Source organism: Ostrea edulis, chromosome 5, assembly GCF_947568905.1.
Source record: "Ostrea edulis chromosome 5, xbOstEdul1.1, whole genome shotgun sequence".
NCBI classification, from domain to species: Eukaryota; Metazoa; Mollusca; class Bivalvia; order Ostreida; family Ostreidae; genus Ostrea; species Ostrea edulis.
This window is the reverse complement of record NC_079168.1, coordinates 60,490,337-60,504,237: the sequence shown is the minus strand read 5'-3', so window position 1 is coordinate 60,504,237 and position 13,901 is coordinate 60,490,337. Positions and strand designations below refer to the sequence as shown.

Here is a 13,901-nt window from a genome sequence, read left to right as displayed (position 1 = left end):
AAATCATAAGATGATGATTGTTCAATATACACAAGATCCTGCTCAAAATAAAAAAAAGAAAGAAGAATTCCTGGGTCTAGATAAGCTAGAGAAATCTAGTAATAGAACTGGAAACGGATACAAAGCTAAAATGTAAGAAGGGGGGGGGGGGGAGCGTACTGTTATTTAGAGGGAAATTCTATACTGGGGCGGTTTTTCCTAGGGGGAAATTTTGGCCCGGGTTAATTCTTCTTGGGGGCGAATTCTATGCTAGGCCCATCTTTCTGGGGGCATATCTATCCCGGTCCCGTTTTTTCGGAGGAAAAGTCTCTGCGAGGGGAAATTCTATGCTACAACACCGGGTTTAAAACATGATTTTTTTTCTTTAAAAATTGCCGGAAAATGGAAAACTTCAGACCCTACATATGTATATAGATAATGTGAACATTTAATAACAATCATTTTCTGAAACTATATAACCCTTTGATTATAAATCAGATTATTTGCATGGGGACCTTTTTCAGGTGTGGGGCAAAAATCTAAAATTTGGAAAACTAATAGCCGAAAACTGGAAAAATTCTTCAGATCTGATATAGATGTCATTGACATTTGCAAACAAGTATTTTGTGAACGTATGTAACCCTTTGATTATATATCAAGTTGTCTGACATAAATATGTGGGGACATTTACAAGGTTTGGGGTAAAACATGATTTTTTCTTTAAAAATCGCCGAAAAATGGAAAACTTCTTCAGATCCTATAAAGACAATATAGACCTTTGAAAACAATCATTTTCTGAAAGTATGTAATCTTCTAACTATAATTCAGATTGTTTGCATGGATACCTTTTCCAGTTTTTGAGGCAAGATGTTTCACATAAATATGAGGGGAGATTTACTACTTCTGGGTTTAAAACATGGAGTTTTTTTTTCTTTAAAAATTGCCGGAAAATGGAAAACTTCTTCAAATCCTTTATAAGGTAAACTTCGATAGCTGAAAAATTGTTGAGTGTGGCGGAAAACATCAATCAATCAATCAATCAATCAGTCAGTCAATATCTCGAACTTGTTAGGACCGAAGAAAAACTTCAAGATGTCCAAAGGTTCGAGAAATCGAAGTTAATGAATTTGACACCATTACTGTGTAATGTTTTATGTTGCATGTTTTATTTAGGTAAATAAACACCTTTAAAAGCGGTAAAAGTTTTAGTTCGAAATTAGGGATGTTTTAATACGTTTGCATTGGCATGCACATTGTACATATCTATTACTTTATTTGATACTTCAACACTTACATTTTACGAATTTCGGTCTTATATCATAGTGGTAATCAGTTACCACGTTTACTTGAGTATTTCTGATACTCGGATTTGCCATACTTACACAATGACGTCTAGAATCCCCACAAATATTTTAGTTAAATATTTTAATAAATCATCCCAGTTCTGTTAAATAATAATTATTCAAATGAGTAAACTCAGGGCTACGCGGCTTTCATTAGTCTGGCGCGGTCCCCATTACTGCCGCTCGAGTGTAAGAAACCCCATTCGGCATTTGTAGTATTTTCAATAATCAAGAGCTAATTTTACCTTTAGATAATCTTTATATTTTAATTTCTATTAATTATTCGTGTTTATGATCAATGAAGACCGAGTACATCACTAGTTTCAAATATTATGAATAGATACAAATATCAACAGGGTTTAAATTGACTGGCTACCTGCTTTTATACAGTCAGTACTTCGTTTGGGAGACTTTATAATCGGTAGATTATAATCATATCTTGTTCATATGATGATTTAATTTTTTGTTTTATTCACGATACAGTATGATATTTTACACTTATTCCGTTGACTATCTTATACTGTTGTAGCAGTTAGCCATTTTCAATGCAATAGTCGCTTAATGACTTTATCTACTTTTGATCACATGGAATGGTATTCATTACCGGGGAAATCGCTTTGGTGGATTTTATATGCTGCATTTCTGCTGTGAATCATTATTTACCACTCTCGATGTTTCTTGTGTGCTGTCTGTATTGACGTCGATAGTTTCTAATGTTTAGCACAAATCATTTTCTTTTAAACATGCTATTTTCTATCAAGCAATCTATATAATGTAAACAAAAACATGGCACGAGCCTTGTTTACATAACAAAGAATTGTGAGTGTTGTATCTCACTTGTAACTCAAAAACTGATATTCAAATTTTGGTTGACCATTAGAAATACGTTAGTTAAGCACTGTAAAATATAAAAATGGGAAAATAAAAGTTTCAGCTCAACCGGGTCCATCCCCCTTTAAACATATCTTCAATATTCTGAATAATACTCTACTGCAGAATATATAGTCTTGTATTTACATTAATTGCTCTCAAGAAAGCAGAGTTCTTTTTTTTCATTTCCAAAGTATGTGTTTATTCTTCAATGAGCACAAATTTACTTTCTCCACCATCTGGGAGTATTAGTCCTCCTTGGACAGTTCTAGTTGACTTGCATTCTTTTGATAAAACAGCGTGGCATGAGGGCGTCATTAGCATGACAAGGCAAACGGTAGTCATGTTAGATTGTTTTGTTTTATGTCCTTTCAAGTATGTTTCTCTCATTTGAGACGTCAATTAGTTGTAGATAAAGTGCCATCAATTATCATCTTTGCATGGCGCTTTTAAAGGTCGTTGACGTGAGGGTTCTTTATCGTTTTTCCGTTTGTACTGTCATACCGGGAAAAACATTGGTTTTCAATTATAATGCCGAAGGGCAAAGGGACAGTCGCTATCCTACGTTTGACACTAGAAATTAACATTACCTTTAATAAAAATGACCATTCAGTTTTAAAGATTGAACGAGGCATAAACATGACCACTTCTAACGTACGTACGACTGTTAAGCCCATGTGACTCTTGTTAATGAGACAAATCGCACTTAGATTAGTAAGTCAAGTTTTGGTCATTGCAACGACATCGAGTTATCGATTGTCTGATTAGTCTGGGATGTCAACTGTCATTTAAATAGACATTTATGCCCAAACCTACCATTAATAAGAAGGCAGTATTGTACATATTCAAAACTTTTATTAGATGCAATGTTTAGAATAGCTTTGCCGTGGTTTTATTAGATGCAATGTTTAGAATAGCTTTGCCGTGGTTTGGTAGCTCACAGTAATAGAAACGTTATGATTGTGCATCAAAGTTGTGAATACCAACTGCGTGTCCTTGTTGACAGCTAAAAAATTTAAAACATTAATGATACAAAGGAAAGGATGGGTTTGAAATACATAAAAAAAAAAAAAAAAATCTATAAACACTGCAAAGAAATTAATTTCCGAATAAATCTGCTTGAAAAGACTACAAATAAAATGGTCACTAAAATCCCAAAGTGCAGGGGTTCATTCAGCAGAAAACCGATTATGCTCACGTCTATTTCCCTATTGTTACAACCAGTTTGTCTAAAACACAAGGATTTCTATCGGCAGCGACTGAAGTAGAGAGTAGAGAAACATTTCATTTATCCATGCATGTATACGTGCTTCATGCGGAACCCATGACGTTCAAGCTTTGAATAGATGGGGATTAGTTTTTAAAATCTCGAGCATTGACACACTGTAACTGTGACCGAGCAAAGTAAATTTTGCTAAATGTTCATAAAGCTCTTAATTTGTTTCGTACTAAAATCATAAAAAACCGAGAAATTCTCCATTTTGTACCTGCACTCTCGGAATGATTATAAAGTGAGAAGGTCGGCTGATAGCCGTGGTCGCCTGTGTCTTCCAATTTGAATTATAATTTAATATGACATCCAATTTCGTAGCTGTATGGCACTAACCTTTACCTGTCAAAAGTTGTTATCTTGATGAAGTGAAACAAACTCTTAGTTTGTCGTATTTCGAAACGAAACAATACGGCAACTCTAAACAGGAGAATGTGCGCTAGAATGATAGGTACACAACATTATGGTGTAATTCTCTGCAGAATGAGATTAGCTACGTACAGGAAGATTTCGGATTCAAGATCGTGACTGTAAAGTTGAGGTAAATATTATCCCAGTTGCTGTAAACGATGTGCTCCATAATATGCACATATTAATGAACACTTGGCTTTTTTTATGTTTAGATGCGTATACAGATAAGTTTACTCACAACACTGGTGCAGAACTCATTGATTTGTGAGTTACGCCTTTCGGAGTTTCTTGGGCTTGCTATTTGAACAAAAATGATTTGTCATGCTTGTACACCACATCACAACATGATAACATAGTGAAGACTGAATTAGAGAGGAAACCAAATCAATTCTGAACTGCTGTATTCAATGGTTTTCCATCAACCTCAGACTTCTCTTTTGAACTTTTACCGCGTGAGGGTGCCTGTGTTGCAGCTGTGGTACCACGTGACTGCAGGTGTGTTCTCACAGATCCACGAGACTCTGGCGGATGGAATTCTGGATCATAATGCGACAAACGATTCACGACTTCTTGGATATCATCTTCGTTGTATTTTTTCATTTCCTTTGTCCAACTAGGCTCTGGTGTAGGTATTGGGTATCCACGTGATTCTGGGACTCGGTATTTATCATATGTAGACAATCTCTTCACAATCGTGCTCACCTCTTTGGGAGAATAAGGAAGGTATGATGTAATGGGGAGGTTTTTTCTAATTGGTGGGAAAAAGGGTCTCTCATGAAATACATTGTCAGATCTTGCAGCATAAGTTGGATCATTAGATGGATTTTGAACATAACGACGGAGGCGCAAGTCAGGTTTCGGTCTTTGCGTTTCATGCATTCGTTTCTGGTTCTTGAGGACTTTCTTGGCAAGTTTCCGTTGAGAATTGTCGTAAACATCCTTCGGTAAAAACTTTCTAGAGACATTTTTGTAAATTGTATTGTACATCCCTACTTCACTTTTGCAAGGAGCAACAGTCTTGTAGTGCAGTAAATTGGCATAGCCTGACCATCCAATAGGTGCGCAAGTCACCATGATTTCAGCAGATAATTTCCCGAAAAAATGAACCAAATTGCTTCTCTGAAAAGTAAAACTACTTTCGTAATTCAATATCAAAACAATATACTCCGTAAGCATATTATAACTATTAGCTGTTCATAATCCCCGTTAAACCTTGAATTGTGGTAGGCCTGATTACGCAGTCACATTAAATTGTTAATCAAAACATGTAAAGGAGTGTGAGCCCGGTTTAACATTTGCGTGAACCTGATAAAAGTTGGCAGCTATACAGGATCTTGTTAAAGACTGCAATCAGTGGTATCTTTACCAAGGTAAGATATCGGCTTTACTGCACTGTGAAGAAAATCTTTGCTGCGTAACAAAAGACAGGATTTAAAGTACAATTCTGTATTCTCCCCCACCCGTAGTTCAGTATTTCCCACACCCGTAGTTCTGTATTCTCACCACCCGTAGTTCTGTATTCTCCTCCACCCGTAGTTCTGTATTCTCCCCACCCGTAGTACTGTATTGTGCCTAACAGTTCTGTATTCTCCCCACCCGTAGTTCTGTATTGTCCCCACCCGTAGTTCTGTATCCCCCCCCCCCCAGAGTTCTGTATTTCCCTCACTCGTAGTTCTGTATTCTCCCCCACCCGAGTTCTGTATTCTCCCCACCCGTAGTACTGTATTGTGCCTAACAGTTCTGTATTCTCCCCCACCCGTAGTTCTGTATTGTCCCCACTCGTAGTTCTGTATTGTCCCCCAGTCCTGTATTTCCCTCACCCGTAGTTCTGTATTGTCCCCCACCCATAGTTCTGTATTGTCCCCACCCGTAGTTCTGTATTTTCCCCCACAGTTCTGTATTTCCCTCACCCGTAGTTTTGTATTGTCCCCCACCCGTAGTTCTGTATTATCTCCATCCGTAGTTCTGTATTCTCCCCACCCGTAGTTCTGTATTCTTCCCCACCTGTAGTTCTGTATTTCCCCCACCAGTAGTTCTGTATTCTCCCCCACCCGTAGTTCTGTATTTTCCCACACCCGTAGTTCTGTATTCTCCCCCACCTGTAGTTCTGTATTCTCCCCACTCGTAGTTCTTTATTGTCTACACCCGTAGTTCTGTATTCTCACCACCCGTAGTTTTATATTGTCCCCCACAGTTCTGAATTCTCCCCCACCTGTAGTTCTGTATTCTCCCCATCCGTAGTTCTGTATTCTTCCCCACCCGTAGTTCTGTATTTCCCCCACCAGTAGTTCTGTATTCTCCCCCACCCGTAGTTCTGTATTTTCCCACACCCGTAGTTCTGTATTCTCCCCCACCTGTAGTTCTGTATTCTCCCCACTCGTAGTTCTTTATTGTCTACACCCGTAGTTCTGTATTCTCACCACCCGTAGTTTTGTATTGTCCCCCACAGTTCTGAATTCTCCCCCACCTGTAGTTCTGTATTCTCCCCATCCGTAGTTCTGTATTCTTCCCCACTCGTAGTTCTGTATTCTCCCCCACCCGTAGTTCTGTATTTTCCCACACCCGTAGTTCTGTATTCTCCCCCACCCGTAGTTCTTCATTGTCTACACCCGTAGTTCTGTATTCTCCCCACCCGTAGTTTTGTATTGTCCCCCGCAGTTCTGAATTCTCCCCACCTGTAGTTCTGTATTGTCCCCACCCGTAGTTCTGTATTGTCCCCACCTGTAGTTCTGTATTGTCCCCACCCGTAGTTCTGTATTTTCCCCCAGAGTTCTGTATTTCCCTCACCCGTAGTTCTGTATTGTCCCCACCCGTAGTTCTGTATTGTCTCCCACAGTTCTGTATTTCCCTCACCCGTAGTTCTGTATTGTCCCCCACCCATAGTTCTGTATTGTCCCCACCCATAGTTCTCTATTTTCCCCCACAGTTCTGTATTTCCCTCACCCGTAGTTCTGTATTCTCCCCACCCGTAGTTCTGTATTCTCTCCACCCGTAGTCCTGTATTCTGCTCACCCGTAGTTCTGTATTCTCTCCACCCGTAGTTCTGTATTGTCCCCACCTGTAGTTCTGTATTCTCCCAACCCATAGTTCTGTATTCTCCCGGCATATACACCCCATACCACCACCTGTGCACCACTACTGGCACACCAGATGCCATCACTTACAGCTTCTTTAACATTACTCTCAACATCACCTATATAGTTTGGCATTTCTTAGCATAGCAATATTAACGAAAGAGATTGATCTACCGTTTTTAGTTTGCATGTGCCACCACCATACTACCACCCACATTTTATTAACACCACATACCATCACCCATACCACCACTGATATACCACTTACCACCACCTATACACCACATACCACCACTCAAACACCACATACCGCCACCTATACACCCAATACCACCACCTGTGCACCACTACTGGCACACCAGATGCCATCACTTACATCTTCTTTAACATAACTCACACCACTACCCATATAGGTCCTAAGTTATGCATGTCTTTGCATACGAATATTAATGAAAGAGATTGATCTACCGTTATTAGTTTAAATGTGTCACTACCATACTACCACCCACATTTTATCAACACCACACATCACCACTTATACATCCCCATACCACCACTTGTACACCACAGACTACCACCTATACCCTACATAACACCTACTTAGGCCTTTGTATTGAATCTTATGTGATTGATTTTTATACGCCCGTCTTAAGACGGGACGTATTATGGTATGGCGTTCATGTCCGTCCGTCTGTCTGTCTGTCCGTCCGTCTGTTAGCTTTTTCGTGTCCGACCCGTAACTTAAATACTACAAGGCCTAGAATCATCAAACTTTGTCTGTAGATACATCTTGGGTAGAAGGTGTGTCGCACATTAAAACCAGGTCACTGTGACTTTGCATTAAGAAGATATCCGTCTGTCCGTCCGTCTGTTAGCTTTTTCGTGTCCGACCCGTAACTTAAATACTACAAGGCCTAGAATCATCAAACTTTGTCTGTAGATACATCTTGGGTAGAAGGTGTGTCGCACATTAAAACCAGGTCACTGTGACTTTGCATTAAGAAGATATGGCCATATATGGCAAAAACTTGTCCGGCTCATAACTTGAAAACTATTAGACCTAGAATCACCAAAATTGGTCAACTAATGCATCTTAGGTAGAAGGTGTGTCGCATCCTACTTTAAGGTCACTGTGACATTTAATTAAGTTGATATAAAAAAAAATGTTTTAATGGGTACAATCTATACTGTTAACAATATGTGACGGGCGTATCATGTGCCGTGGCGGTGCACTTTATTTATTGTTGAACTGGAAAATGTTTCACTCAGAAGGAGACGTCATTACTGCCCGTGAAGGACTGCAAAATTTAGTCCTATGCTCGGCGCTTACGGCCTTTGAGCAGGGAGGGATCTTTATCGTGCCACACCTGCTGCGACACGGGACCTAGGTTTTTGCAATCTCATCCGAAAGACCGCCACATTTCATTTCATTGTAATCTATCATCATGGGTAGACCATCACCAAAGAGTAAATTAGTGAAAACGTTACGCCGTTTACAGCGGGAACGGGATTCCGCGCAACGGGCCCATCTCATTGAATTAAAGCCTTACTCAACTGGTTTTCCATGGGGGCTAAAAATTTATTGCAAGGGGTCTTACCCGTGAATAAACTCACGGAGTGGTTCATTCGAACACATCGTCACGACCTGAGTGCCATTGGCGATAAGCATGCCAATGAGGAAGAATGTAAAAATGCCATTTTGAAACGGGGTGGGGCCGGGTTCTTGGGAGGAACCATCATACGTCATTTGTTCAAGTGGGGAAGGACTCAAAAACGTAAAAGTCGTCCCCGTAATGTAGTGAGAGTAGTGAAGCAAAAGAAAAACCGCGTGTTACCCGCTTCCCTCTTAAAACTCGCTAAGAAAAGAAAAAAAAAGTTCCCAAGAAAGCCCCCAAGAGAGTCCCTAAACTCATCATTCACCGCAAGACCCCCGGTCCAAAAGCCAGCGTCCTACCGCCCCATCTCTTGCGTTTTGCTAAATTTCCTCAGAAGAAAAAGACCCCTAAACTCATCGTGAAGATACTGTTTACGAAATATATGAGTCTGACACCTCACAACACTCCGCCCAAGAGAACCAAGACTTTAGTGGAACTGCAACAAGGAATAGGGGCTAAGAAAATGGAGCGAGCCATGAGTGGGCCCATAGGAAGTTCTAGAACCAGTGATACGGCCTTCCCCAGCTTTCGCGAAGTGGTTTTTTTTGTTCTACACCAATCACAACACTACCTATACATGTTTGAAAATTGATAGTTTTACATATCAATATCAACGAAAGAGATAGATCTACCGTTATTACTTTGTATGTATCACCATCATACTACCACGCACTTTCCCATTAACACCACCATACTACCACTCACATTTCCATTAACACCACCTGTACACCACATTCCACCACCTGTACACCACATACCACCACCTGTACACCACTACTGGCACATCAGATGCTATCACTTACATCTTTTTTAACATTACTCACACCACTACCTATACAGGTCTGAGAATTGATAATTTTACATATCAATATCAACGAAAGAGATATATCTACCGTTATTAGTTTGCATGTATTATCATCATACTACCATGCATATTTCCATTAACACCACCATACCACCACTAACATTTCCATTAACACCACCTATACACCACATACCACATCTCATACACCACCTATACACCACTCAAACACCATATACCACCACCTATACAACCCATACCACCACCTGTAGACCACTACTGGCACACCAGATGCCATCACTTACAGCTTCTTTAACATTACTCACAACACTACCTATATAGTTTTGCATTTCTTAGCATAACAATATTAATGAAAGAGATTGATCTACCGTTTTTAGTTTGCATGTGTCACCACCATACAATCACTCACATTTCCATTTGCACCACATACCATCACCTGATTTAGCGTTATCAGTTTGCATGTTTCACAATTATTTTGAAATATATAGCGTAAAACTATATGGGATCCGAGTTAGAATGTCCTCACTTCCCCTTGCTCAAACCCCACAATATAGTGAACATATGCATAAACTCTTTGCATGACCGAATAGATGAGCTCATTGTTTACAAAACTAAGTCAAAGCGATTTTCAGAAAATACCCGCGTTTCCGAGAAGTCAAAACGAAAGTGCCTGAGTTCATTGTTTACGAAATACCCGCGTTTCCGAGAAATGAAAACGAAACCTGGCGGGTATTTATTTTCTCGCAGCTGTTCTGCACGCGTGGCAGTTGTTTCTCAGAAAATCGGTATCCCCACCAGGTGTTAAAGCACGTGCTAAACTGACACCTGCAACTTTGCACCTGCTTAGCCCCGCCTCTCGATAGCCTTTAACTCCGTGTGAAATTGTGTTTTATAAAACTTCCAAATAGCTGAAATCATTGTTTACGGAAGGAATACCCGCGTTTCCGAGAAATAAACGAAACCTGGTGGGTATTTATTTTCTCGCAGCTGTTCTGCACACGTGACAGTTGTTTTTCAGAAAATCGGGTTCTCTCACCGTAAAACGCCAGGTGTTCATCACGTGGTCAGTAAATTGTTATTCAAATTGTTGATTTGATAATTACATTGTTCATTGAATAAATGTGTAAACTTTCAACCATTGTTCTTTAATTCTTTTTATTTGAAATTTAACAAAAAGGAATACACAAGGAATACAAAACGTTCACACGCTATCACCCCACCTCGCCTGCTGGACATTAACAGCTCTGCCCACCTGCTCAGCTTGACCGCGCCAACCCCGCTTGACCGCGCCAGGTGGCCTCCCGGCCACCTGGCCAACTGCTTGACCCGTCTATAAAACCCCGCACTCCAAACCCCACTCCGTTGACCTCCCTATAAAACCTGCACTCAGTTGAACTCCCTATCGAGCCGCGTTATACTACTCACCATGAATTGTACATGGAAATACACACGTTATGTCGAAACACCTTAAATATACCAGCGTGGTCAGTTATGCTCATTTTGTATGGATGGGTGTTTTTAATAAATTCGATCAGTGCATACTATCTATTCAAGATTTATTACTGGATTCAGGTACTCTTCACACAATTGCTCTGAAAAAATATAGTTCCATTCATGATCAGCAGATACAACATTACAGCAAATGTTTAGAATATCGATGTGTATGTAATACGTAGAAGAAAACAAAATTAACTTCAAATGATTTTAAGAAAATCACTTTTTCACCAGAAATGTAAATAGGAAGTATTCATATTCCTACGCTAGCTGCCTCCTCAGTGTATTTCACGAAAATATATAGGTCATTCTTCGATTGACAATTATATTCCTTTCATGATTATTGTTCGTTAATTATCATACAATTACTTCTGATAGAGAATGTTAATCATTAATTTGTGTGTGTGTGTTTTTTCTTTTTTGATAAGGATTTCTATGTATAACAGAGCACTTCTGGTAAATGCCGATGATTTTGACATCGGCATTTGTCTTATACAATACGTACGACTACGAGTTATCGACCGTTATAAACAAGCATGACGCTTTGTCAACACGGCTTCATTGACGCTGGTATTAAATATATGTAATCAGAGCAGAGGAAAACAACTGAACAGAAAAAAGAATAAATGTGATATCTAAAGAAAAACATGTTACCACTGGTAATGGTTGAAACATGGATGAAAATTCATTGAATATGTATAAAAACCTAATTCATTACTTGAAAACTACTCACTGTGCACCCTCATCTGGCTGTTGGATACTGGTAAACTCCCCTTGATGGCACAATTTATCAAACCCAGCCAATACAAAATTGCACCCATCAAGATAAATGCCCATGATCTTGATTAAAGGATAAATAATACGGAAGGGTTATAATAAATTAAATAGAGACCACAAAGAGTTTTTCATTTTTCGTGTGAAACATGTACTAAGTATGTTGCTTCGCTCGGCACCAAATCTCGTGGTACTCGAGAAAAGTTTACCAACATACACTTGGGTAAATGGCATTCATAATTGTTCAAATGAAGGGTCACACCCTTTTAAAAGGGAAGATGATTTAGAAATAGTGAAATGTGGTGACATCTTTTAAGAACCACTGGACCAGAAAAGAAAAAAACTTGTTTGAAAGCGTCGATTCAAAATTGTGCAAATCATGGCCCTTGGAGTAGTGTGGGCTCACCAAAGGCGACCAAATTTTAAAGGTAGCTCACAACACTAAAGCTTATACTCTTTATGACACTACGTCACAAAATGGCGATTTAAATGTTTTGTGAAATTATTTGTACCGATCGATTTGTTTGTTTATCATCGTAGCTCAGTGGTTAAAGCAATGGAGTGAAGGACTTCCGGTCTACTTGTTGTAGTGAGCACGAGGAAATTTTGTGTGTCGGAAAATTTACCTTTTTGCGTCTACTGTGAGTAGTATATTTGCCGACTGCTGTTCTGCAGAAGGCTTTATGTATATATGTTTCAATTTTCTGTGTAAAATAGTTAGACTTTGAGAACATTGTAAATAATTGTGCATAAACGTGAAATGGCAGCCACGTCGGGTGGCAGCCATCTTGGCGGATCAAACAATTTATTCAAAGACAGAAAGTACTGTCGTGAGAACACTGTGGTTGTAAATGTTAGAGACAATTCTCTCATCAAACCCGAGGGAATAATACAATTCGTCAATGAGAACTGTGGTTTGGGGTCTTTTTATGCATGTGTGCCTAAATCAGGTAATTTGTATGAACTTACTCTTGATGGAAAAGCACCAACACAATATTTGCTGGAAGGAATAAGACTTGGCAATGATTTGTTTGAATGTCGTGAAGTTGTACAGACTTAACTGATTGTTAGTTTTTTACACCTTCCTGCTTACATAGATGATGGAGAGATTGAACAAACTTTAACATCAATGGGTGTTGAATTGCTGTCACCTATTAACAGACGATTTTATCCTGGAACTACAATTGCTGACGGAACAAGGTACGTTAGGGTGAAACTACCTCCTCATATGCCCTCTTTTCCATACACTGTGAAATTTCAAAAGGAGTATCATAGGTGTATTCATAACGGTCAAATGAAAGTGTGTTCGCTGTGTTACGCGAGTGATCATTTATTTAGAGCATGTCCAAAATTTGTGTGCTTCAAGTGTAAGCAGCAAGGTCACTACGCGAGGGCCTGTAAAAATCACTTGTGTGAGCAGTGTGGTGAATGGACATTTAAATGCCAGTGTTGCATGAGTGATCACAGTTCTGAAGAAAACAATGAATTGGAAGTGTCTGAGGTGGAGAAAGAGGACGTGTTAGAGGGTAACACAAATATGGAAACAGAAGAGGCGAACGAAGGTGTGCAACATGAGAACGAAAATATAGACGAATCACTTATTTGTGCGGAAACAAAACAAAAGAAACATACTGAGACGACAGAAAATCAAATTATTGTGAATAAAAACGATAAAGTGAATATGTCTACTAATAAAAATGCCCCTAAGGATGGTGAAAACGAAATTCAAGAACGGGAATTGAATGAAGCCTCTCAAGATTGTGAAAACATGATTCAAGAGCGGAGTGAGAGTGACTCTAATGTAGGAACAGATTCGGAAAATGAAATCATCATCGTAGAGGGGAAAGGCAAAAGAAAAAAGAAATTGAAGAAGAAGAGAAACGCAAAAAAGAATAAATGAAATGGAAAGAATGGACAAACTCTTATTCTTAATTACAATCATGGTGATAGTAACTTCGTGGAACTGTAATGGATTGTGTAATGTAAATAAGATGAAAATGATATTTAGTTTATTGGATGAAAGGAAGTATGATATCATTGGTTTACAAGAAACTCATTGGCGAGATGACTTCATTGAAAAATATAAACATTTATGGAAAGGAAGTATTATGTACAATAACTCTGAGACGTCGTCAAAGGGTGTAGCTTTTTTGATTAGAAATGAATTAAAAGATAATATTCAATATGTAAAAGGGTGCGATGGTAGAT

General features: G+C 39.1%; 1 protein-coding gene across 3 annotated transcripts; it reads right to left on the bottom strand.

Annotated features, from left to right (window-relative positions):
* Positions 1–3,027: 3,027 nt before the first annotated feature.
* LOC125652385 (uncharacterized) lies at positions 3,028–10,032 on the bottom strand. Of its 3 annotated transcripts, none has more exons than XM_056165002.1 (2): positions 9,794–10,032; positions 3,028–4,992 (listed from the first exon to the last, which is right to left on the bottom strand). In XM_056165002.1, the coding sequence occupies exon 2, from the start codon at positions 4,945–4,947 to the stop codon at positions 4,258–4,260; it is 690 nt and encodes a 229-aa protein (XP_056020977.1). In that variant the 5' UTR covers positions 4,948–4,992; positions 9,794–10,032; the 3' UTR covers positions 3,028–4,257. The 3 variants fall into 3 exon arrangements, with proteins under 3 accessions (XP_056020977.1, XP_048737537.2, XP_056020976.1); XM_048881580.2 differs by having other exon boundaries at positions 9,835–10,004; XM_056165001.1 differs by having other exon boundaries at positions 9,856–10,004.
* Positions 10,033–13,901: the final 3,869 nt, after the last annotated feature.